The sequence below is a fragment of the Aspergillus chevalieri genome, chromosome 5, assembly GCF_016861735.1.
Source record: "Aspergillus chevalieri M1 DNA, chromosome 5, nearly complete sequence".
NCBI lineage: Eukaryota > Fungi > Ascomycota > Eurotiomycetes > Eurotiales > Aspergillaceae > Aspergillus > Aspergillus chevalieri.
In genome coordinates, this window is record NC_057366.1 from 1,987,959 (window position 1) to 2,010,593 (window position 22,635).

General features: G+C 50.6%; 6 protein-coding genes across 6 annotated transcripts; 2 read left to right on the plus strand and 4 right to left on the minus strand.

The window, feature by feature from the left end:
- Positions 1–824: 824 nt before the first annotated feature.
- Positions 825–7,505, plus strand: pksP (polyketide synthase alb1; the record flags this gene model as incomplete). Its single annotated transcript, XM_043280449.1, has 5 exons — positions 825–1,111; positions 1,173–1,464; positions 1,527–4,961; positions 5,013–5,771; positions 5,832–7,505. 5 exons carry the CDS (start codon positions 825–827, stop codon positions 7,503–7,505), a joined length of 6,447 nt encoding a protein of 2,148 aa, XP_043138027.1.
- Positions 7,506–7,820: 315 nt separating this feature from the next.
- Positions 7,821–9,257, minus strand: ACHE_50704A (amidase; the record flags this gene model as incomplete). The annotated part of the gene is made up of 3 exons (XM_043280450.1): positions 7,821–7,988; positions 8,048–8,949; positions 9,008–9,257. 3 exons carry the CDS (start codon positions 9,255–9,257, stop codon positions 7,821–7,823), a joined length of 1,320 nt encoding a protein of 439 aa, XP_043138028.1.
- A 340-nt stretch (positions 9,258–9,597) lies between these two features.
- Positions 9,598–13,449, minus strand: ACHE_50705A (uncharacterized protein; the record flags this gene model as incomplete). Its single annotated transcript, XM_043280451.1, has 5 exons — positions 9,598–10,554; positions 10,623–11,453; positions 11,506–12,215; positions 12,275–13,136; positions 13,210–13,449. The coding sequence occupies 5 exons, from the start codon at positions 13,447–13,449 to the stop codon at positions 9,598–9,600; spliced, it is 3,600 nt and encodes a 1,199-aa protein (XP_043138029.1).
- Positions 13,450–13,817: 368 nt separating this feature from the next.
- ACHE_50706A (putative flavin dependent monooxygenase) lies at positions 13,818–15,337 on the minus strand (the record flags this gene model as incomplete). Its single annotated transcript, XM_043280452.1, has 2 exons — positions 13,818–15,213; positions 15,267–15,337. 2 exons carry the CDS (start codon positions 15,335–15,337, stop codon positions 13,818–13,820), a joined length of 1,467 nt encoding a protein of 488 aa, XP_043138030.1.
- A 597-nt stretch (positions 15,338–15,934) lies between these two features.
- On the plus strand, positions 15,935–20,126 carry ACHE_50707S (uncharacterized protein; the record flags this gene model as incomplete). Its single annotated transcript, XM_043280454.1, has 2 exons — positions 15,935–16,324; positions 16,380–20,126. 2 exons carry the CDS (start codon positions 15,935–15,937, stop codon positions 20,124–20,126), a joined length of 4,137 nt encoding a protein of 1,378 aa, XP_043138031.1.
- A 240-nt stretch (positions 20,127–20,366) lies between these two features.
- On the minus strand, positions 20,367–21,741 carry NPY1 (NAD(+) diphosphatase; the record flags this gene model as incomplete). Its single annotated transcript, XM_043280455.1, has 3 exons — positions 20,367–21,070; positions 21,121–21,567; positions 21,645–21,741. The coding sequence occupies 3 exons, from the start codon at positions 21,739–21,741 to the stop codon at positions 20,367–20,369; spliced, it is 1,248 nt and encodes a 415-aa protein (XP_043138032.1).
- Positions 21,742–22,635: the final 894 nt, after the last annotated feature.

Sequence of the window (22,635 nt, forward strand, 5' to 3'; positions counted from 1 at the left end):
GCTATTGATGGTCATAATGGCTTTCGGAGAACAGTCTCGTTCTTTTTTGCTTTTCCTTTGCCGCATCTTCATCCTCGAAGCAGAAAGAGACAAAAAAATGGCATCGCATAAGTCACGTGTGGATCACGGGCCGCCTGGAATGCAACCTCGACTTCAATCCGACTTCGATTTTCTGCAGCTACAACCGCTATTTCATCGACTCCTTCTGTTTCCGGATCCCCCTTTTTTCCCTAAATGGCTTTAGGTTAAGCGAATGAGTATGAGCCGTCAATGTGTCATGGATGAGCCCTCATCGGCAACTGTCATACTCATAGCGGCCCACGGCCGAAAACGGCAATTCTCACTGAGACATTACATTCCTTGGATGCGGATAGAGGGTCAGAATGGGTCCTTTTTCCCTCATGGCCCATAGTCCTTACCGCAAATACGGGTTTCCTCACCTCTGGTTTCCAATCTTAGTTCCAAGCTCTTCCGGAATTGACGGTAACGGTAGTATTTACCTAGGGCTCGACTGCAGCTGTCTGTGTCGCATGTGACAAATTGGTTCACACAAAGGCCTCGACAAATCGGAAAGTTGGAATGCTACCGTAAACAGCCAAGTTTCCACATAGCAGAATTAGACATGGTTCCGTATGTCAACGGATTTACCCGTAAGGATGTCCATTGCCATTTATGATTAATCGTATGCGAAAAAGAATAAAAGTGGATCTCCCGGAGAAACGGTCTTCACAATGTATAAAGGGTCTCATCCGTCGTCTTTATTGGGTTTGTTTGTCTTCACCCTCTAAAGTTTGCAACGTTCGATTGACAAATCGTTCCAGACAATGGAGGGTCTCCGCCGCGTCTATCTCTTCGGAGACCAGACAGGCGATTTTGATGCCGGTCTACGTCGTCTGTTACATGTTAAGAACAACTCGCTCGTGACGGCATTCTTTCAAAAGTGCTTCTATGCTCTCCGTCAGCAGATCACGAGGCTCCCTCCTTCCCAGCGACAGATCTTCCCGCGGTTTACCAGTATCATCGACTTGCTCGCGCGGTATCGTGAGTCAGGTGTGAACCCAGCTTTGGAAAGCGCCCTAACATGCATCTATGAATTGGGTTGTTTTATTAGGTAAGATCCCCTTTGTTATTCTCTGCTATTCTTCACAATCTGTATTGATGTACGGCCATAGCTATTATGGTGATCTCGGCCATGCATACCCTTCGGGTTCCGATTCTGCCATTATCGGCCTGTGCACTGGCCTTCTACCTTCGACTGCTGTGAGCTGCTCGAAGACTGTAGGAGAGTTGATTCCAGTCGCTGTCGAGACCGTAGTGCTCGCTCTGCGGCTTGGGCTCTGTGTTCACTCGGTTCGGAAACTGGTGGACAGAGGGACATCAAGCTCATCAAGCTGGTCAGCATTGGTTTCTGGAATCAGCGAAGGTGAAGCCCTGGATAAGATTCGTGAATTTTCTAGTCAGAAGGTAAGTAGGCCCTACAGCATTTTTTTTTTCTTCTTTTCCATTCGAGGTTCTAACCACTGCAGGCTATCCCTCCTTCTTCGCAGCCCTATGTTAGTGCTGTCTCCACCAATGGGGTTACCATCAGTGCGCCTCCATCGACGCTTGATCAGCTTATTCAAACAAGTTTATCAAAGGACCACAAGCCTGTGAGAGCACCAATTCACGGTCCTTATCATGCGGCACATCTATACGATAAGCGGGATGTGGAGAGAGTGCTTGAGTCCTGGCCAAAGGATACGTTCTCCAGCTACGTACCTCAAATTCCTGTACTTTCGAGCAACACTGGCAGTTCGATTGAAGCAGAGACCATTGACGCGCTTTTGAGAGCATCTGTGGACGAGATCCTTTTGCGACAGCTGTGCTGGGACAAAGTCACCGGATCGTGCGTATCGAGACTGAAGGGTACCGCCTGTTCCATATGCACACTGGTGCCAATTTCGAGCTCTGCGATTCAAAGCCTCCACACGACCCTCAAAAAGGCTGGTATCACAAATCTCGACGTGAACAGCGCTCTTGGGGATATTCCGAACGAACCCAATGGCTTAAGCACTACCGGCAGATCCGAGCATTCCAAGATCGCCATCATCGGTTATTCTGGACGCTTCCCTGAGGCTACGGATCCTGAGAAGTTCTGGGACCTTCTTTACAAGGGCCTCGATGTACACCGGGAAGTGCCTGCAGACCGTTGGGATATCAAAACCCATGTTGACCCGACTGGGAAAACGAGGAACACAAGCAAGATCCCCTACGGATGCTGGATCAATGAGCCCGGTCTTTTTGATTCGCGGTTCTTCAACATGTCTCCTCGTGAAGCCTTGCAGGCGGATCCTGCTCAACGGATTGCATTGCTTACGGCATATGAAGCTCTTGAAATGGCGGGTTTCGTTCCCGACAGCACGCCTTCTACTCAGAAGAATCGAGTCGGTATCTTTTATGGAATGACCAGTGACGACTACCGTGAGATCAACAGTGGTCAGGACATCGACACCTATTTCATTCCGGGGGGCAACCGTGCCTTCACGCCAGGACGGATCAACTACTTCTTCAAATTCAGTGGTCCCAGTGTCAGCGTCGATACTGCCTGCTCCTCCAGTCTTGCCGCTATTCACATGGCCTGCAACTCCATTTGGAGAAATGACTGTGATTCCGCCCTGGCTGGTGGTGTCAATGTCCTGACTAACCCTGACAACCATGCGGGTCTGGACCGTGGTCATTTCCTTTCCACTACCGGAAATTGCAATACTTTCGATGACAGCGCCGATGGGTATTGCAGAGCAGATGGTGTTGGTACTGTCATTCTGAAGAGACTTGAGGATGCGCAAGCGGACAACGACCCAATCATGGGTATCATCAACGGTGCATATACGAACCACTCCGCAGAGTCTGTATCGATTACCCGTCCTCACTCCGGTGCACAGGCATTCATTTTCGACAAGCTGCTCAATGAGTGCAACGTCGACTCCAAGGATGTCAGCTATATTGAGATGCACGGCACTGGCACGCAGGCTGGCGATGCAGTCGAGATGCAATCAGTCCTCGAAACCTTCGCTCCTGATTATCGCCGTGGTCCCACGCAATCGCTTCACCTTGGTTCCGCTAAGGCGAATATTGGGCATGGCGAATCAGCTTCCGGTGTCACTGCGCTGATCAAGGTCCTTCTGATGATGCAGAAGAACCAAATTCCTCCCCATTGCGGTATCAAGACCAAGATCAATCACAACTTCCCTACCGACTTGCAGCAGCGCAACGTGCACATCGCTTTCCAGCCAACTCCTTGGAACAGGCCCCAGTCGGGAAAGCGAATGACCTTTGTCAACAACTTCTCGGCAGCTGGTGGTAATACTGCTCTTCTGTTGGAGGATGGTCCCGAAGCTATTCAGCGCGACGTCCAAGATCCCCGAGATGTTCACATGGTGACTGTCTCGGCAAGGTCTCAGAGTGCCCTCAGGAACAACATAAATGCTCTCGTGAAGTACATCGAGAACTCCGCAAGTTCTTTCGAGGTGAACGAGCCCAACCTGCTCGCAAACCTGTCATACACCACCACCGCTCGTCGTTTCCACCACTCGTTCCGTGTTGCTGCTACTGGGTCATCCTTGAAGGAACTTAGTGAGAACCTGGCTGCTACAGCTCACCCCGAGAGTTTCACCCCAGTTCCCGCGAATGCTCCTAATGCAGGATTTGTTTTCACTGGCCAGGGAGCCCAGTACACTGGCATGGGCAAGCAACTCTACGAGAGCTGCGCAGAATTCCGGATTGCTATCCAGCACTTCGATCATATCGCACAGAGCCAAGGACTTCCATCTGTTCTTCCTCTTGTCGATGGAAGTGTTCCTGTGGAGGAGTTGAGTCCCATTGTCGTTCAACTGGGAACTACTTGCGTGCAGATGGCCCTGGCCGACCACTGGATCTCGCTGGGTGTGGAACCGGCTTTCGTTATCGGACACAGCCTTGGTGACTACGCTTCTCTGAACGTTGCCGGTGTACTGACCCCTAGCGATACGATTTATCTTTGTGGCCGCCGGGCGCAACTCCTTACGGAGCAGTGCAAGATTGGAACACACGCCATGCTTGCTGTCAAGGCTCCCCTCCTCCAGCTCAAGGAACACATGGACGAGGCTGTGCATGAGGTTGCCTGTATCAACGGCCCTGCGGAAACCGTGATCAGTGGTCTGAACGACGACATTGACAACTTGGCCCAGAAGCTCTCGGGTGCAACCATCAAGTCGACTAAGCTGAAGGTGCCGTTCGCCTTCCACTCGTCCCAGGTTGAGCCTATCCTTGCAGGTTTGGAGGAAGTTGCGCAGGGCGTCACTTTCAACAAGCCGTCCATTCCTTTCGTTTCTGCCTTGCTTGGCGAAGTCATCTCGGAATCTAACTCCGATGTCCTTGGAGCCAAGTACCTTGCACGCCACTGCCGCGAGACCGTAAACTTCCTCGGTGCTCTCGAAGCTACCAGACATGGCAAGCTGATGAATGACAAGACCGTCTGGGTTGAGATCGGCTCTCACACTGTCTGCTCGGGAATGGTGAAGGCTACGCTGGGCCCTCAAACGACCACTGTTGCTTCCCTCCGCCGCGAAGAGAACACATGGAAGGTCCTCGCGAAAAGCCTGTCGGCTGTGTACTTGGCTGGTATTGACCTTCACTGGAGACAATATCACCAAGCGTTCAGCTCTCTTCACCAGGTTCTTCGGCTGCCGGCCTACAACTGGGACCTCAAAAACTACTGGATTCCCTACACTAACAACTTCTGTCTCACGAAGGGGACACCTGCCAGTGCTCCTGTTGAGGCTGCGCCTGAGTTTACGTACTTGACAACTGCTGCGCAGAAGATCATTGAGAGTCGAAATGATAAGACGACCGCGACTGTTGTCATTGAAAACAGTGTTGCCGATCCAGAGTTGAACCGTGTTATCCAGGGCCACAAGGTCAACGGAGCTGCTCTTTGCCCTTCGGTAAGTTTACATTTGAATTTCACTCGTTTGCGTCGTGCTAACGTTGTTCAGTCTCTCTACGCAGATATTGCCCAGACTCTCGGAGAGTACTTGATCGAGAAGTACAAGCCTGAGTTCAAGGGCACGGGTCTCGATGTTTGCGATGTGGCGATTACCAAGCCTCTCATCGCAAAGACTGGCCAGGAGCTCTTCCGTGTTTCTGCTACCGCAAACTGGGAGGGGAAGAACGTTAATCTGCAGGTGTACTCTGTCAACTCCGACGGCAAGAAGATCCTGGAGCATGGAACCCTCCTCGTCAAGTTCTTTGACTGCAGCGCCGTCCAGCTCGAATGGAAGCGCCAGACCTACTTAATCAAGCGAAGCATTGAACGCCTTCAAGAAAGCGCAGAGGAAGGAGACGCCCACCGCATGAAACGCGGAATGGTCTACAAGCTCTTCGCCGCCCTGGTCGACTACGACGACAACTTCCGATCAATTCGGGAGGTGATCCTCGACAGCGAACAGAGCGAAGCTACTGCACTTGTCAAGTTCCAAGCTCCCCCTGGCAACTTCCATCGCAATCCATTCTGGATTGATAGTTGTGGTCACTTGTCTGGATTCGTGATGAATGCCAATGATGCGACAGACTCGAAGAACCAGGTGTTCGTCAACCACGGATGGGACTCGATGCGTTGTGTGAAGAAGTTCTTGCCGGATGTTACTTATCGCACTTATGTCAGGATGCAGCCCTGGCAGAATAGCATCTGGGCAGGCGATGTCTGGATCTTCGATGACAGTGATGAGGTTGTCGCCGTGTTCGGGTGTGTTAGGGTAAGTTCACCCCTGGGTACTTCTTTGGAAGGGGAGAAAAAAAATACTAACACTAAATAGTTCCAAGCGTTGCCACGCAAGATCCTCGACACTGTGCTTCCTCCCGCTGGAGCAGCCAAGCCCGCTGCCTCTAAACCCGCCCAGCGCGCACCTGTTGATGTCAAGAAGTCAAACGCTGGTGTCGAGAAAAAGGCCCGTCCACAGTCCGCCAAGCCCTCCGGTCCGAGTCTCACTACTCGCGCACTGAGCATCCTGGCGTCCGAAGTTGGATTGTCGGAGTCTGAGATGTCCGACGATATGGTCTTCGGAGACTATGGAGTGGACTCTCTCCTTTCACTGACAGTCACTGGCAGATACCGTGAAGAGCTTGACCTTGATCTGGAATCCTCTGTATTCATTGACCAGCCCACAGTCAAAGATTTCAAGCGCTTCGTTGCCCAAATGAGCCCTGCTGATACTAGCGAGGGATCGCCCAGTGAATCCGACTCGAGCTCGGTGCACGGTGACTCCTCTTCGACGGAGCCTTCCAGCGCAGGCTCTCCGGGTCTCATTTCTCCCGAGAACGAGAAGGTCTCGCAGGTCGAGATGAACGATAGCCTGAAGGAAATCAAGACTATCCTCATGGAGGAGATTGGCGTTTCGGAAGACGAGATCACACCAGAGGCAAACCTGGGAGAGATGGGTATGGACTCGTTGCTCTCTCTGACGGCCCTTGGTAGGATCCGTGAGACGCTGGACTTGGATCTTCCTGGTGACTTCTTCATCGAGTACCAAACACTCGATGATATTGCCACTGTTCTGGACTTGAAGCCAAAGCAAGCCCCCGCTCCGGTTCCTGTCTCTGAACCGATCAAGTTCCCTGAATCTGTGCAAGATATGACGCCCAAGGCCAGCTCGTCCACTGAAATCCAACACCCTCCCGCGACCTCTATTCTGCTTCAAGGAAACCCGAAGACCGCTACATCGACATTGTTCTTGTTCCCTGATGGCTCTGGCTCCGCGACATCCTACGCCACAATTCCTGGTGTCTCTCCCGACGTCTGCGTCTATGGCCTGAACTGTCCCTACATGAAGACACCCGAAAACCTCAAGTTTGGCCTCGACGAGATCACCAAGCCCTACGTGAAGGAAATCCGCCGCCGCCAGCCGAAAGGCCCCTACAGCTTCGGTGGCTGGTCAGCAGGAGGTGTCTGCGCCTACGACGCCGCACGCTACCTCATTCTCGAGGAAGGCGAGCAAGTAGACCGCCTGCTCCTCCTCGACAGCCCCTTCCCCATCGGTCTTGAGAAGCTGCCGCCACGTCTCTATAGCTTCTTCAACTCGATCGGTCTCTTTGGTGATGGCAAGACACCACCACCTAAGTGGTTGCTTCCTCACTTCCTCTCCTTCATCGACTCGCTGGATGCGTACAAGGCGGTTCCCCTCCCATTCACTGATCCCTCTCTTGGAAAGAAGATTCCTAAGACATTCCTTGTTTGGGCTAAGGATGGTGTCTGTCCGAACGAGGACAGCCCCTACCCTCCACCAGCGGAGGATGGCAGCCCTGATCCGAGGGAAATGACCTGGTTGCTCAATAACCGCACAGATCTGGGTCCGAATAAGTGGGATACGCTGGTTGGACCGGAGAATGTTGGTGGAATTACTGTTATTGAGGGTGCAAATCATTTCACCATGACCCAGGGTGAGGCAGGGAAGGAGTTGGCGAAGTTTATGGCGAATGCCATGGCAAATTGAGTATATGTGACGGCATTTTCTTTGTTTTTTTTCTATTGTTGATTGGACATATCTGATTGGCGTTTCCCTCGTTTTGGGTCTGTTGTTATTTATTGTTAGGCGTTGGGTTGTGTTTTTGGTTTGTCTCTGTCAATACTGTCCACATATATACCAGTCTTTCTTTGATATATGTATGGAGAGTTAATAGTCTATAGTCTAATATATAGTACTGTTCTCTAGATTCAGTAATTCCAGTAGTTGATGCACTCTTGATCTACACCTAGATCAATGCTAGCTCTATAGATGACTATGCACAGGTGAGTAGATCTAACGCGCTCAAAGCTTCGACTTCCATCCACCTTCAGACTCAAATATCCTACCCACTTCCCCAGCAACTTTAAGAAGCTGCTGGTCGTGGTACCTTGGCGCAATCAACGACAACCCAATCGGCAACCCCTGCTTACCTTGAAACCCTGGAATGTTGATAACCGGGACATGCAGTGCCTGAAAAGATAATCAGCAAATTGTTCTCGCGAAAGGACTTAACCAGTTCCGTATCATACAGTCCAGATATTATTAAAAACGTAGCTTCCCGTATGAAATCCAAGGGGCGCTTCATCGACAACACTCGGAGTGAGTATCGCTGAATAGCGACCAGCAATAGCGTCGATTTTCGGACGCAGAGCGGCAATACCGTCTAATGCACGTAGTTGATCTGCATGAGTATATCTTCCTGTGTTTTCGACTTGCTCCACGACAGACGGACCAAGGTTGTCTTTGCCCTTTGGCCGCCGGTACTCTGGTAGGAAAGACACGCGACCATCGGTGGACTGTACGGTAGCATGCCATTGTGGGAGATCTTTGAAGTCCGGTCCAAGGTCAATATCGTCAACTTGGGCTCCGTGGATTTTCAATAACGCCACAGCCTTCTCCAGTGCAGCTCTTGTGCCCAGGCCTGCACTTTCCCAAATTGGGGTTCTGCAGACTGCGAACTTCGCTCCCTTCAGCACAAACTGCTTTAGTGGCGCTTCGTCATCCTCGAGTCCAAAAACATCTGCGAGTAACGCAAGGTCCTCAACACTACGAGCAAACAGTCCCAGTGTATCAAAGTTTAACGAGCATATCTTTTGCCCCTCGCGACTAATCGTATTCCACGTTGGTTTCAGCGCCCAAATACCATTGAACGAGCCGGGCCGAATTGTGCTGCCGCCAGTTTGAGTGCCCAGACTCACGGGGACCTGGAAATCTGCAACGGCTGCACTTGAGCCGGAAGATGAGCCCCCTGGGGTGCGTGATTGGTCGTGGGGATTGCGGGATTTGGGACCTTCTGTTGTTGAGGAGAATTCAGTTGTTGTTGTCTTGCCAAATATCAAAGCGCCTGCGTTGCGTAGGATAAGGACAGACGCAGCGTCTACCTGTGGTGCACTTCCTTCATAGAGAGGCGAATTGTGCTGCGTTGGCATGTCTATCTCGCTTATTAGCTATCTTTCTATACCAGTACACCATGGGATATATATACATACCCTTGGTGTAGATAACATCCTTAACACCAACAGGAAGGCCATGTAGAGGTCCTCGGCGGTTCACTGGAATCCGATCCAGCCTCCTAGCTTCATTCAACACCTGCACTGGGTCCAGATAAGCCCATGCCTTGACGATGGAGTCTCGTCTTTCGATGCGCTTCAGCAGCGACTTGGCGTAGTCCTCGACTGTGAGCTCATTTCCCCGGATCTTGTGCAATGCTTGCGTTGCGGTCAGCCTGTGAGGTTCCATGGTTTAAAGTAGTCCCATGAGCTGGATAATGGCTTCTTGAATATAAATAACTACCGAGATAACCTGGGGAGGGGCTCGGGAGTTTTCCGATTCGGCGCTAAACCTGCATACCGATGTATGGAGTAATAGCTCGCCTCAGGTGTCATTGATAAGAGAGCAAGAGATGTATGCATTGAAAATCAATGTTGGATGCAAGACGATAACTAAGCCAGAATGCAATATGTATGTATAAAACCATACGAAAATCTCCCAATAAGCAAGAAGAAGGTACATAGATAAATGACCGGCAAATGTGTACTCCGTATTAAATCAGAAATCAAATTCAAAGCAAAGCGAATATTCACAGCGACATCTCCGAACTGAACCTCAATGCGCTCCCTTTCCCATAACTCAAGCCGTTGCCGTTGCCACTATTGTTGTTGTTATTGATACCAGGGCTACCCGGCCGACTTGTCGCGGCCCATTTGGGGCTCCGCGGTGTACTTGTAGAACGAGTAGATGGTCGGTTCTTGCGAATCTCACGTAGTTCCTCTTCCTTCCTGCGTAGCAAATCCTCCCGAGAGGCAAGGATGGTTTCAAGTTCTTCGACGCGCGATAGATGTCGAGACTCGTCGTTCTTCTTGTTGATCTCTCGCAGGCGAGTAGCGTCGCCCTCGACTTTGCGTTTGAGTTTCTCATTCTCGTCGCGCAGCTGGCGGTTCTCGTTCCCGGATTGGGCAGCCACTTTAGAGGCGTTCTGGTACTGTTCGCGGGTATATTCGGCTTGATTCTTTTCGTATTCTGCTTTTCGCTCCAGGCCGGCTTGTTCCTTCGTTAGGCGGCGAATTTCTTCCTGCGCCTTCTCTAGCTCCGCCATGTTGCCACCACCTTCCTTGAGAGATTCTCTGGCTTTTTCAAGCTCGTGTCTCAGTTCCGTACGCTCGTCTTTGACTCTTGTGAGCTCTTCCTTCTGTCTCTCTGACCTCTGCTCGGCGGAAGTCTTGGCCTGGTCCAATCGATCACGCTCTTGTCGGACTTTGTGGAGTTCGCGAGTTCGGTATTCATAGCGGTGTTGAAGCGCTTCCATTGCTTTCTCTCTCTCCTGCAAACGGGACCGTGTCTCCGCTAAAGTCTTCCGAAGCTTCTCAAGCTCAGCTGCATGTGTAGTCTTCATCTGTACAAGGTTGCTTTCCAGGGCTTGTAGGCCAGTACCCAGAGTTTGGCTGGGGAATTTCATTGATTCCGCCGTGAACTGACTTATATCTTGGGAGGGGTCTACACGTTGGCGTTTGGAAGTTGGTGTTTCAGTATCCTCCACCTGTTGTTTCCATGTTAGTTCGGTTCATGACAGATGGCTGTATATCCAATGCGAGGATCGCAACTCACATATCCACGTTTCTGAGTGGAGGAGGTTGGCTCACTTTCAGTGTTGGCCTCACTCTGGTTTTTGTTCACAGCGGAATCTAGTTCCTCAGGATCGAATATCTGCAAAGGCTCAATCGCTGGCAGGGGCCAGTTTGCGTGAAAGTTGTCGGACTGAAGGCACGACAAGACTTCTTCGGCGTCTTCACTTACGCCAAGCGCATTGTCTTGAAGATCACCAACCGTATCACGTAGGCGAACGGAATACTGTATGACCAACCGCAGATGCTGAAGCCCAAAAACTTCATGGAAACAGCACTCGATATGTTCGCTAGTGTTGGAGACAAGAAGGCGAATTACTGGTAATAAGCTTCCGTCGCGAGCATAAGTCGTGCGCATGTGCTCGACCGAGGGACTCTTCGCGTTGAAAGACCTGTCCAAGGAAATAATTGCGGACGGTCGTTTATAAGTCTCAATAACACCTTCACTCTGCGTTGACTGAATTCCGAAGCTCAATGACCCTTTTACCATGGAAACTTCCATGTTGGTGCCAGCCCCCATTTCTTGGCGTTGCCGTGTGTATGTAAGGCCTTTACCCAACAGATAACGCTCCAAAATCTGGAGAGTCTTTCCTCCCTGGACCATGATCACGAGGTGCAAATCTCTGTCGCTTGCAAGTTGAACAAGGTATCCTAAGAAGAGAAACTTTGCGCTGGAATACTCCGCCCAAGCCGCTTCTTTTTGCAAATCCGACTCTGACTCGCTGATATGCTCGGCAATATTTAGGTCAGGGTGGGTTGACACATTGCTCAGCTTCTCCAAAATCTCCTGTACTTTTGGAACAAGATTCCAGCGCTGTCCAGGTATTAGACGAATGCATACCAAAAAAAATCGATTCTATGCTCACCTGACTTGCAGCTATGTTTGCATTTGGTTCCGAGGCCCAAACAAAGTTCCTAATAAGTTGCGACCCATCCGCCAGAATGCGTTCATAATCATCTTTGACTCTTGAATCCATCGGAAGCGGTATGGCAAATTCCGATGGCCCAAGGTGAACAGAGCTCGGTGAGATATCCTGTGCGAGACTGAATGTCAACGCGCTGGGTTGGATAGTTTGCACTGTAGAGTGCTCCATCTGAGTTGGCGGCTCGAATGATGCTGCAGAAATGTTTGGTTGAGCAGGATGAGCCGGTTCCTTTTCATGTCTGACACTCAGCGGTGCTGTTTCCGGAACCGATAATGGGGCCGAAGAATCAATATCTCCTGCAGAAGATGGGGTTGCACTAGGTTCTGGATTCTGGGAAAATAGACTACTTTTGGCCTGAAGCTGGGCATAAGCGTTTCTCATCTTTTCCCTCGGAGTAGCGCCTTCAATATGGCTGTATTTATCCATGACGCTACCAGTCGGAGTTGCCCTTGGGCTTTGGTTTTGGCCGTCCATTGTATTGATTCGTGAATATCTCAGACGGGTATCACGGGTGGGCAAAGTGCAGCGGTTTCCGGCCTGTGAACGTATATCTGTTGAACCTTGATTTTGGCTTGGGATAACTGATTCTGGTATTGTCGTAGCGCGTCTGGTGCGAGCAGCAGTGATAGTTGTTTGGAATGAGTATGTTTCTTACCATCAACGAATCAGCAACCTGACAAAGATATTGGATCAAATGTAAAGCACGAACCTGATGATGTAGTACCGCTAGATGAATAAGTTTGAGACCAGTTGGACTGGATGTTTATTGACTGCGTTGGAGCTTGTAATCCAGTGTCCCTTTCTTGGGCACGAGAGGAGGCACGGGATGGTGTATTCTGGGTTTGCGGAGCGGCCAGCAAGGCAGGAGGCGTCTCGGCTATCTCAACTTCTTTACCAGCCTTAGACGTTGTTCGTTCTGGAAAAGGCAACCTGTTAAGATTGGCTTTTTCACGTACTCCGACTTCTTTTAGCCTTTGTGGCTGTTGATCTGTCTCAGGAACGCACGGACTATCGGAGTGCGGTTCGTTGTCACCCCCTGGCACGAAAAGAGCGGATTCAGATGTGCTTGTTGCCTGCGAAATATTCAGGGGGGGCTCTTTCGACTCGCCGGGTAGTATGAATTCCTGCGGGATTGGAGATTTTCGTACGTACTCAAACACGGGGATGCTGCGGGACTGTTGGGTGGACGATGAGACGACTCTGGAACTAGATAGGGCCCGTTGCGATGAGCCGAGACGTAGTGCTCTCGTTTTTGGTGAGCCAACCAAAGGGATATCTTCTTCGTCTGATGACGCAGCGTCAAACGGTACGAAAAGGGGAGAACCTTGTCGTTGGCTTCGCGGGTGAGGAGTATCCTGCTGGATCGGTTGTTGTACTTCGCATTCAGCGGGCTCAGTGTTCTCGAGTTCTATCACGGAACTCTGGACGGAGGTGTCCGAAGCCGACGACTGCGACGATTGTGAATGCGCTCGCAAAAGCAGGGATGACGGGGCTCTTGTCCGACTGCGTCTCTGTTTCTTTCTATCCTCCCAGACCTTGACTGCGACGTCGTTGGCGTTCTCTTTCGGTTCCTAATGGCCAGTCGCGTAAGGTTAGTGAGTGAATGGACTCCACAAAAATGGATGTTTTTCATCTCAAACTCACCCAGGTTGGCGACCAGGGGCCTTCCCAGTCAATCAGGTATTGTGAATCGGACTCGTCAACGATGCACTTGATATCCCACTCCTCGTCGTTTCCACTGCCTCCGGTTTCGCTATCTTCTGTCTCGTCTTCTTCCTCGCCTTCGCTGGAGGATATGATAAGGTTGTTTCTCAATCGCTTACTTCTGGATTCGTCTGTATAACGCGCTGGTACAGAGGAGGACGCTTTACGTTTGCGCCACATTATGCGCGGTCAGGAAGCACGGCTGGGGCGAGGTAGTCCATGATGGAAAACGGGAAACGAATAAGCGAGCTGACGATTATAATGTATACATATAGAGTCTAGTGAATCAAGCCGGAGCCAAACTAGGGCGCCACACCGAAAGAAGTCACTGGAGTTGTGAGTGTATGGGGAAGTTGTCAAGATGCACGACAGCTCAGTTGACGGAAGAGCTGCGGGATGATCACCCGCACGTGATAAGCGCGTTATCTGCCCTACAATGTCACCTCATGTCCGTATCTAATTTCTAAATTGCTCTATACTCAATAATATATACGTAGCCTAAAATATTCCGTGCCAACTTCTATGTGCCCATTTCACAGCCATAGTCATTATTCAGGCCCTTGCTCTTGTTCCTTCCACTGTTCATAGTCATAGCCGAGTTCAGCAACGCTTTTGATGTTCCGTCTAGCCTCGCCTTGCTCAATAAATGCCTTCCGTATGTCCGGGAAGTGTTGCCGCAGCCATCTTTCTTTATCTCCCCACAGAGGGGGCAGTCTCCCCGCTCCGTCCTCGGCCAGCCCAGCCCGCTTTTCAGCGCTCGCGGCCCAGTTGTAAAGCAGGTCCATATTATCCGCATCTTGTGGATATGGGAGATAATGGAAGAAAGTTCCATTGCCTCTTTCGGCAATTAACTCTTTTTCCCAGGCTATCATCTCAGCCTGTGAGGGAATGCTTAGGCGACCAGACCAGACACGGGCAAAGACTGCCGCCTGGCTTTCAGCAAACGGGAATGGTACAATCCTCTGTGTCATGAGAGGAAAGACCAGAGTCGGGTTATATGTATAGAATAGGTGCTGGTATACGTTCATTGTCCTGCGACCATCGGTGATGACAGGCGGTTCGAGCGAAGACAGAAAAGGGAACGAGTATAGATAGCCGGTACAGAACACGATTGCATCGATTTCACTTTCAATCCGGCCGTCTGCAAACAGAATGGCCCGATTATGGCTAGCTGGCGACAAAAATTCCACGATCTCAGGGAAATAGATCTTATCGGTAGTCGGAGGTTGCAAGTAAGACCCTGAACGCTCTGAAACCAGCAGCTCCCCCTTGCTCACTTCGTTTATCTGAGCACCAATATCAATCGCAGATGCAGAGCTCCCTACTACCACGACCTTCTTATCACGGAAGATCGGCGGCGAGTCGTAGTGCTTGGAATGAGATATGACTCCGGGATACGCCTTATTCCATTCTCGAATGCCGGAAATGTCCGGCAGATAGGTGACATCGTAGTGGCCACTGGCAACAACCACGGCATCGTAGGAGTCCGTCTTGTCCTCTCCGGTGCGCAAGTTCCTTGTCGTCAACGCCCAGCTGCTGGGACCGGAAGGATTTGGTCTCAAGTCTTGTACCTGAGTCTCCAGTTGAATCAAGTCTTTCACATCCTCTGCGTATTCTTGTAGATATTTCTTGACCACCGAGTGCCTCGGGAGGACCTGCTCCTGATCAGGAAATAGCTTATCCGAGAACCGCATCAACTCTTTAGGCAAGTTCGCTTCTAGCGTGTCATAGACCGGAGAGACAAATTCTACTTCACTTGCTGCATCTTTTGGACCCGTTGGACCCCAGACGGGGTCCTCAAGCGGCCCATTGGGGTTGAGCTGTGGTACCGGAGTAGGCATTTCCTTTTTCAATGCCCTGGAGGAGTAATTCCACACGCCACCAGCGGCGCTCCTCTTCTCGAAGACATCAATCTTATCAAAGCACTTCTCAGCGAGAAGATATCTGGAAGCTTGTCAGCGAGGGTTCATATCATAATGGGTTTCTCGACTCCATACTTGACTGCGGCGAGACCGGAGGGACCAGCACCAATGACCGCGATCCGACTGACTTGCTTGGATATTGTCATTGTCGGAAACGATGCGACCTTATCTCGTATATACGATGAGATGACTATGTCTTCTATGTCTTCTCAAACAGTCTCGGACCTGGCAACGAGAATGGCGACAGATATAAGAGAGTTGCAGTGTAGAAGACTGCGGGGTGCGGAGGATGGCATGTGAAGGGTGAGTAATGAGGTGATTGGAGATTTCTTTTTGTTTTGGCGCGAGATAAGGCCATAACAGTGAGTGAAAAAGAGAATAGTCAATTCATTTGGGATTCGCCATTGCAGGCATTTGATTGCAACGGCATTTTATATTGCTGTTATTTCTACTAATGCCTGAGGCATGTTAGCGTATTTCTAATACATACAGATACGGTCTCAGCCCGCTATATTATCTCCGATACCTGTCATATTACATCACCATACCAAAACGTCTTTCGGTGATCCAAGCTAAAGCACCTGACAGAAAACGCGTCGTTGAGCCTGCAACAAACCACAGCGCCTGCTGGCTCGGCTCCAGCCTCTTGTCTCACAAATTAAAGCTGACCTACTGTCCTCATTGGCCCTTCCCGGGAATGCGACGATAGGAAGACATGTGCAAACTCCGTCGCGCCCGCAATCATGGACACCAATAACGACCAACCTCCGAGCTCAGACTCCGGGCATCGAACCACCATTCCTATCGCGCAAATAAACCCGGACATCAATCGTTTATCGGAAAGCTCCATTCGCGCTACTGTGACTCTGGTGTGGCCCTATTCGTCCTCGACCAAAGCGTTCAGTTTCCTGTTGGCAGAGCCCGATTTCCGTCTCCGACGCTCAAACGGACAAGTCAAAGTGGTGTTTCATGGACTAGTGGCAGAGAAGGTCGCGGAGACGCGTGTTGGAATTGGCGACGAGCTTGTGCTTAGTCTAGCAGGGTCCAGGTTGGATAAGAATGAAACTGCGACTCAGACACCAGGCCGTTATGTAACTTGGGATGTGCACTTTGATGATCGCGTGCACCTTGAGGTACATGCGAATTGAATTACTTGTGGTTGATATGCTTACTGACTAATTCTACTAGATTTCTCGTTCTTCGAGTCATTACGCAACCGTGAAAGTTGACTCCCCCGTTGAACTCGCGCCGCGCATCGAAGAACCCGCACCTCCTGTTACACCTGTGCCCAGCAGAATACGACCCGAGGAACCCGTCGTGACTGGCGGTTTGGGGTCTTGGACGTCTCCAGCCTTTTCCCAGCGTTCCCGCGCGTCGTTCGGTGTTGATTCGAGACTTGATCCTTTCGCAGAAGATGATGGGTTTATTCCGGGGAAAGGCAGAAAACGTCCCAGGTTTAGCATGCGAAGCAGCGAGTGGCGCCTCATTGATGAACCTGCAAGTCCTGATGAGAAGGGTAGCCCGGTAGATTGGACACAGGAACTTGAGGATGAAATTGAGTCAGAGTCAGAGCCGGAACAGCCGGAGCCGGAATCGGAGGTTGACAAGGAAGGGACAGCCGCAATTGTCGGAACGCCTCAAGAAACGCCAATCAAAACAGTTCTCTCACCAACCGCAGAGGCAATTCCTACCACGACTACATCAATAACTGTTGATCGACCAACTCCTGAACCTACCACCGATGTGGAACAACCAGTCCAGCAATATGCGGCTAGAGCTGCAGAAGTTCGGCGTGAAGCTTACGAGAAGGAATTCCATGTCAATGGCCTACACGTTCCAATGGATACTCCACGTTTGCTTCCCATCCCATCTCCTGGTCTTCCGGTACCATCTCCACTTGTGTCTGCAGATAATCGACAAGGCTACTTCTCGTCGGCATCTGCTATTATTGCGCAAACTTCAGCACCCCAGCAAAGTACAATAGCGACACAGCACGAGTCGACAAGGGTCGAAGACGCTGCTGAAATGCGGACAGAGGTCACACAAACAGAAACAATTGGAACATCTGTTGCTCAGACAACACATGAAAGTACCCAAATATCTCACTATGTGACTGCTCCCGAGGGGCCAATCACCACCAAGCCAGGGGATTCAATAGCAGAAGATGAGGTTCAACTTGATGAAGGACATGAAACGGTCGCTACACATGTCTATCAAGATGAACCATCTTCATCTCCCAATATGGAGGCTCCCGTAGAGGAAGAGCCCTATATTGAGCACATTGCAATCCAACAGCCGGAAGATGTTCAAATGGAGGATGCACAACAAGTATTGGCTGATGAACAACACGAAAGTGAGGAGGAAGACGACGAGGATTCCCAAGAAGAGGAGTCAGATGAAGAGAGCGGCATTGAAGAAATAGAGGATGAAAGCGAAAACGAAGGTGAAGACGACGAGGAAGAGGAAGAGGGTGAGGAAAAGGATCTTGCCGATCAAGCTGTCGACATGCAGAGTCGTGAGATGCATATTGAACAGTATGCAACAGATGGCACGGAAGGTCCCGATAAAACCGCCCAATCGCAAGCAAAAGCCTATAGCGACTTAAAGGGCCAACGTCATCATGTCGAAGAGGATGAAGAGGATATTGAGGACGAGATTGAGGATGAAGAAGACGAAGAGATGGATGACGAAGAGGCATCTGAAGGGGATTATGAATCTGAAAATGTGTATGAGGATGATGAAGACGTTGAGTCAGAGTCAGAGTCCGACGGGCAATATCAAGCTCGGCCTCCACAAAAGAGCACTCAACCAGAAATCATTGTTCTGGATAGTGATGACGAAGACGAACAGCCCGATGCGAGTTTCCAAGCACAGACGCGCGCACCTCCCACCACACAAGGACAGCCTGCTACTAATCAAGAACAGTCTATTGATGAAAGCCACACAAAGAGAGAGGAGGACGATTGGACTTCTGATGCTCAGGAACAAATAGAAGGTGACCACGAAGTCATGGCTGAGGGAGAATATGACGATGAAAGAAGCCATTACATTGAGGAGGGTGACTCCGGCGAAGATGAAGAAGCACTGGCTGAGGTTGAATCAGCGAGGGATGATGAGCAGTGCCTTCATGTTGAGGACGACGACGACGATGCAATGAGAGATAAAGAATGGCCTGATCAAATTGAAATTGTTGAACGGACACGCCGGATCGAAAATGAGCAAGTAGCAGAGCTGGCCAGTGGTCAACAAGAGCAAGGCAGCCTAGCAGAGAACAAGGACGAACAGTACGAACAGGAGCGTGATGAGCAGGGAGGTGAAGCCACAACTTCAGCGGAATATGAAATAGCGACACGTCCTAACGTCGGCAAACAACCACCCGCTGGAAAACACCATGGGGAGACACACGTCACAGAAGAGCTTCTGCAGCATTCCGAACAGGATCTTCATGAACATCCTCCTACGCATACCCCTCAAGAAACAACCCCTGAAGCTGCTTCCCATCAATCTGAAACCATCCGAGATGATGCCGGTTCGAACGGAAGGCAGGAGGAAGTCCAGGACACTGGTGAAGTCAGGATCGAAGGAACTTCGACAATAGCAGAGTTGGACCAGGATAAGGACTCAGGATTGTGGTACGACGGCGCCAGATCACCACGAATTGGACATTACACCACGACTATTACTGCTAAAACCCTTGAAACCTCTGATCTTTCGCTCCACGACCGACAAGCGGATGATACTGTGGAAACCGAATATAGTCATCAAATTTCCGTGGACCACTCTGAAAACGAGAAAGCTATCACATCCCAGGAAGATGCGCCATCGCACGAACAAGCTGAGATTTTTGCTGAAGGTGACGAGGCGATGGTCGAAGCGCCTGACGTTCCAGAAGCGAATAACGTACTGCCAACAACAGAGCAAGGACCCAGATCTCGCTCCGCTTCAATCTCCGAGCATGAATGGGCTGAAGCCAACGAATACAGAGTGGACGAAGATGTTCGAGCGCAGGAAGGGCAAGAACCTAGATCTCCTTCCGCTTCAATCTCCCAACACGAGTGGGTCGAAGCCAACGAATACGCAGCGGATGAAGCGCAGGAGGCCGCAGACAAAGAAACATCTCTTCAGATACAGCTGCAAGACGAAACTCGTATTCGCGAATCAATTGAAGAATTAGATAGCTATACCCAGCGCCCAAGCCCAGATCGTCGCTATCCCGGGCTTCGCAGCAAACATGCCTACTACGTGCCTCTTGCCAGTCTGATCGACCACTTTGATGCCCCAGTCGATACAATTTCCGTCGTATCCGAGACGTCTCCCATAATCCACTCCGCGTCCGGGAAGAAAGACTACTCACTGACATTGTACCTCACCGACCCTTCCATGGTCGGCACCACACTCACTACGCAGATTTTCCGTCCTTACCTCGAAGCCCTTCCCTCCCTATCCGACGGCGACGTCATCCTCCTCCGCAATTTTAAAGTTAAAAGCTTCAATCACCACATGATGCTTGTCTCCGTCGATACTAGCGCATGGGCCGTTTTCAGCCCTTCCCAAGACGAGGCACAGATGACCGGCCCATCAGCCGAATATGATGACGAAGAGCGCACTCACGTATCCTACCTCCGCAGTTGGTACCAGTCAGATGGTGCAGCAATGGTTGCGGATAACCAGCTACAAGCATCTATCGTTGAAGCCAGCAGAGAGATAACGCCTATGAGTAGTGTTGCGGCTAGTGATACAGCTAGTCTTGATGATTTTCCGGGCCGTGATGGGCGTCGTGACTCGACTCGGAGGGATCGGCGCGGGAGGAGATCCTATCGGAGAATTACTATTCATGAGTTGAGGGATGGGAGGAGATATACTGAAATTGGGTCGCCGTCGGACCCGGAGAGTATTCATGAGCTCAGGGATGGGACTGTTTATGCTCATCTTTAGTGGGTGGTCTTATGGAGAACTGGTCCGGATTCTTCTGTCTTGATGCATTTGGATACCGTTATGTACCTATTAACTTCCAATATTTCTAAATTCCTCTTGGAAGTGACTTGGCTAATAAGGTATTCTCGGTCTAGTCTTCCAGGGGACCTTGATGACACTTCTTTAAAACAGCTTCACCGAAATTTCAAGAATACAATCCATGCAGAACGCAACAAAATCTATTCAGTATCTACACACTATCTAAATTCTGGCGTTGTTTGGCACGAGGTAATCAGCCCTAACGGCTGTTTTAATCAATTGGTTAGCGATGGCTGTCGGGGGTGGCAGTCGCAGGCCACCTTCTTTATACCCAGGCCCAGGCTCCGCACCTAAAGGACTTGTTCCTACTCTCAAGGCCTCCTCGACCTCCTCAACATCAAACCATCGTGCATCTTCAAGCTCAGGGTCGTGCTCCAAGCAGATTTTTTCGTGAGCTGGGTCACTGACTTGTGCAACTGCGCCGATCATCAAATTAGCCGGGTAAGGCCATGGCTGCGACGAATGGATGACAACGCGCGAAAGCTGAACACCCGCTTCTTCCCACACTTCTCTCCGAACAGCATCCTCGATCGACTCTGCGGGTTCGATGAAACCGGCCAACGTCGAGTACCAGTTGGGTGGGAAACGCTTGGAGCGACCAAGCAGGACCCGCTTACCGTCGGCCGAAAGGACAGCGACGATGATGGTTGGGTCAGTACGCGGGAATGAGAGGTTCGATATGGTGGTACGTGTGTTGCAAGCTGGCTTCTCTGGTGACTTCCCCTGAGCTGCAAGAGCAGCATCTGTTGATGGGCAGGCACGCTTGGTCCCGGAGTTCACAGACAGAGTAGGGCTACCGCAGGTACCACAGAAACTGTTCCGGGTGTTCCAGTCAGCGAGCGCGCGGGCTTGTGCGTAAATGGCAGCTAAAAGGTGTGAGCAAGTCAGTCAGTCAGTATTGGAAATGCGGACGGACCTTCATTGGCAGAAAGACTCATGACCACCCTTGTTTGGAGGAAGCTCAATCCCTTTGCTTCCAAGGCGCTTATGACATCTTTTGCGTTGGTCTGCTGCTCCTCGGACCCCTTGGGGGTCACATCCACGGCAAAGTACGGTGTCCCCGAGTATGTCTTCCAGGTCAGACTGTCAGCCTTCCGGCTCTCATCCATACCAAGGAAAATGACAAGCGGACTCGTCTGGCGGGAGTCGAAGTTCTTGATCGTCTCCTCCTCGGATTGGTCAAAGAGATCCTCGGGCACCAGTTTGCGCACTTCGGTATACGGAGCAAGGTATAACTCAGAGGGCGTCTTGGTCAATGGCGCAAGGCTGTTCAACAGAACAAAACGAGCGGAGGGGTGCTTGAGAGCAGCTGAGAGAAACGAATGTTCCGTTCGCAAGAAGGACAACCGGTTCAGCGGGGAGCCTGTCAGCATGATTAGCACGCTCATCTAGCGGAATTGATTCGCTACACGCTTTCCGTGTGGTACAGGCGGTTCGTACTGGAGAAGTAGTTCACAGTCTCCCTTCCAAAGCATCGAGACAACATTGATTCGGCTTGCGTATGGGCAGGCGCGGGGATCTGGGGATAAGTGCTCATAATGTCACTGTAAGGAAGCTAGACGCAGGACACAGAATGAAAAAGGAACATGCACAAACAAACACCAAAGCAGTCTATATAAGGAACCAAATTTCTGTACAAAAATCTGTATATGGAAAGAGGAAAAGGAGAAAGTCGTGATTGAGGCCAAATTCCAGGGCCGAGGAGAGCGCATTAATCAGCCGGGCTACGCTCCGGTGTATTCAGAATACATCTTTACAGACCATAACCGCGGGAAATGGTTGTAATTAATGGTAATACGCAAACATTGGAGGGGCAGCTCCCCACACACGTGATCTACGTCATTCTGACAGTCTCCAATTCTTATCAGGAAAAGAAAAAGAGCTGAACATCGCATTCTCTTTTTCCAATAATTATATACAGCTAAAGCTGGTAAGAAGTCAATACTTTTTCATGTTCCCTGGGCCAGTTTGCTATTCTTCATGGGATACCCCCAACCTCCGGTGCGGGGTGATCGCGGCGAGCTGGGTTTTCTTCCGCAGTCCATTGTTGATTGCTAACCCTTCTCTATACTCAGCTGATAGGGTCTACCAAGCATCCACCTTGGGAATTGAACATATACAGTCGTGCGGACTGGTAGATATTCCGAATTTTCCACCATGGGTCACCTAGTCACCCTCGCAACCTGGTGCGCAGCCCCAAATCAGCTTGACTAGCAATCCCACGAATCCTGATTGACCAACTGCTACAGCTCCCTCAATCAATGGGCCTTAGACTTTGAGGGGAATGCAGAGCGCATTATTGAGAGTATTCGCCAGGCCAAGGTAGCAGGCGCTACTCTGCGGGTTGGTCCGGAGCTTGAGATTACCGGTATGAACGGGTGTTGATGATAAGGAATATGACGCGGGCGTCGCATTGACATCGTACAGGATA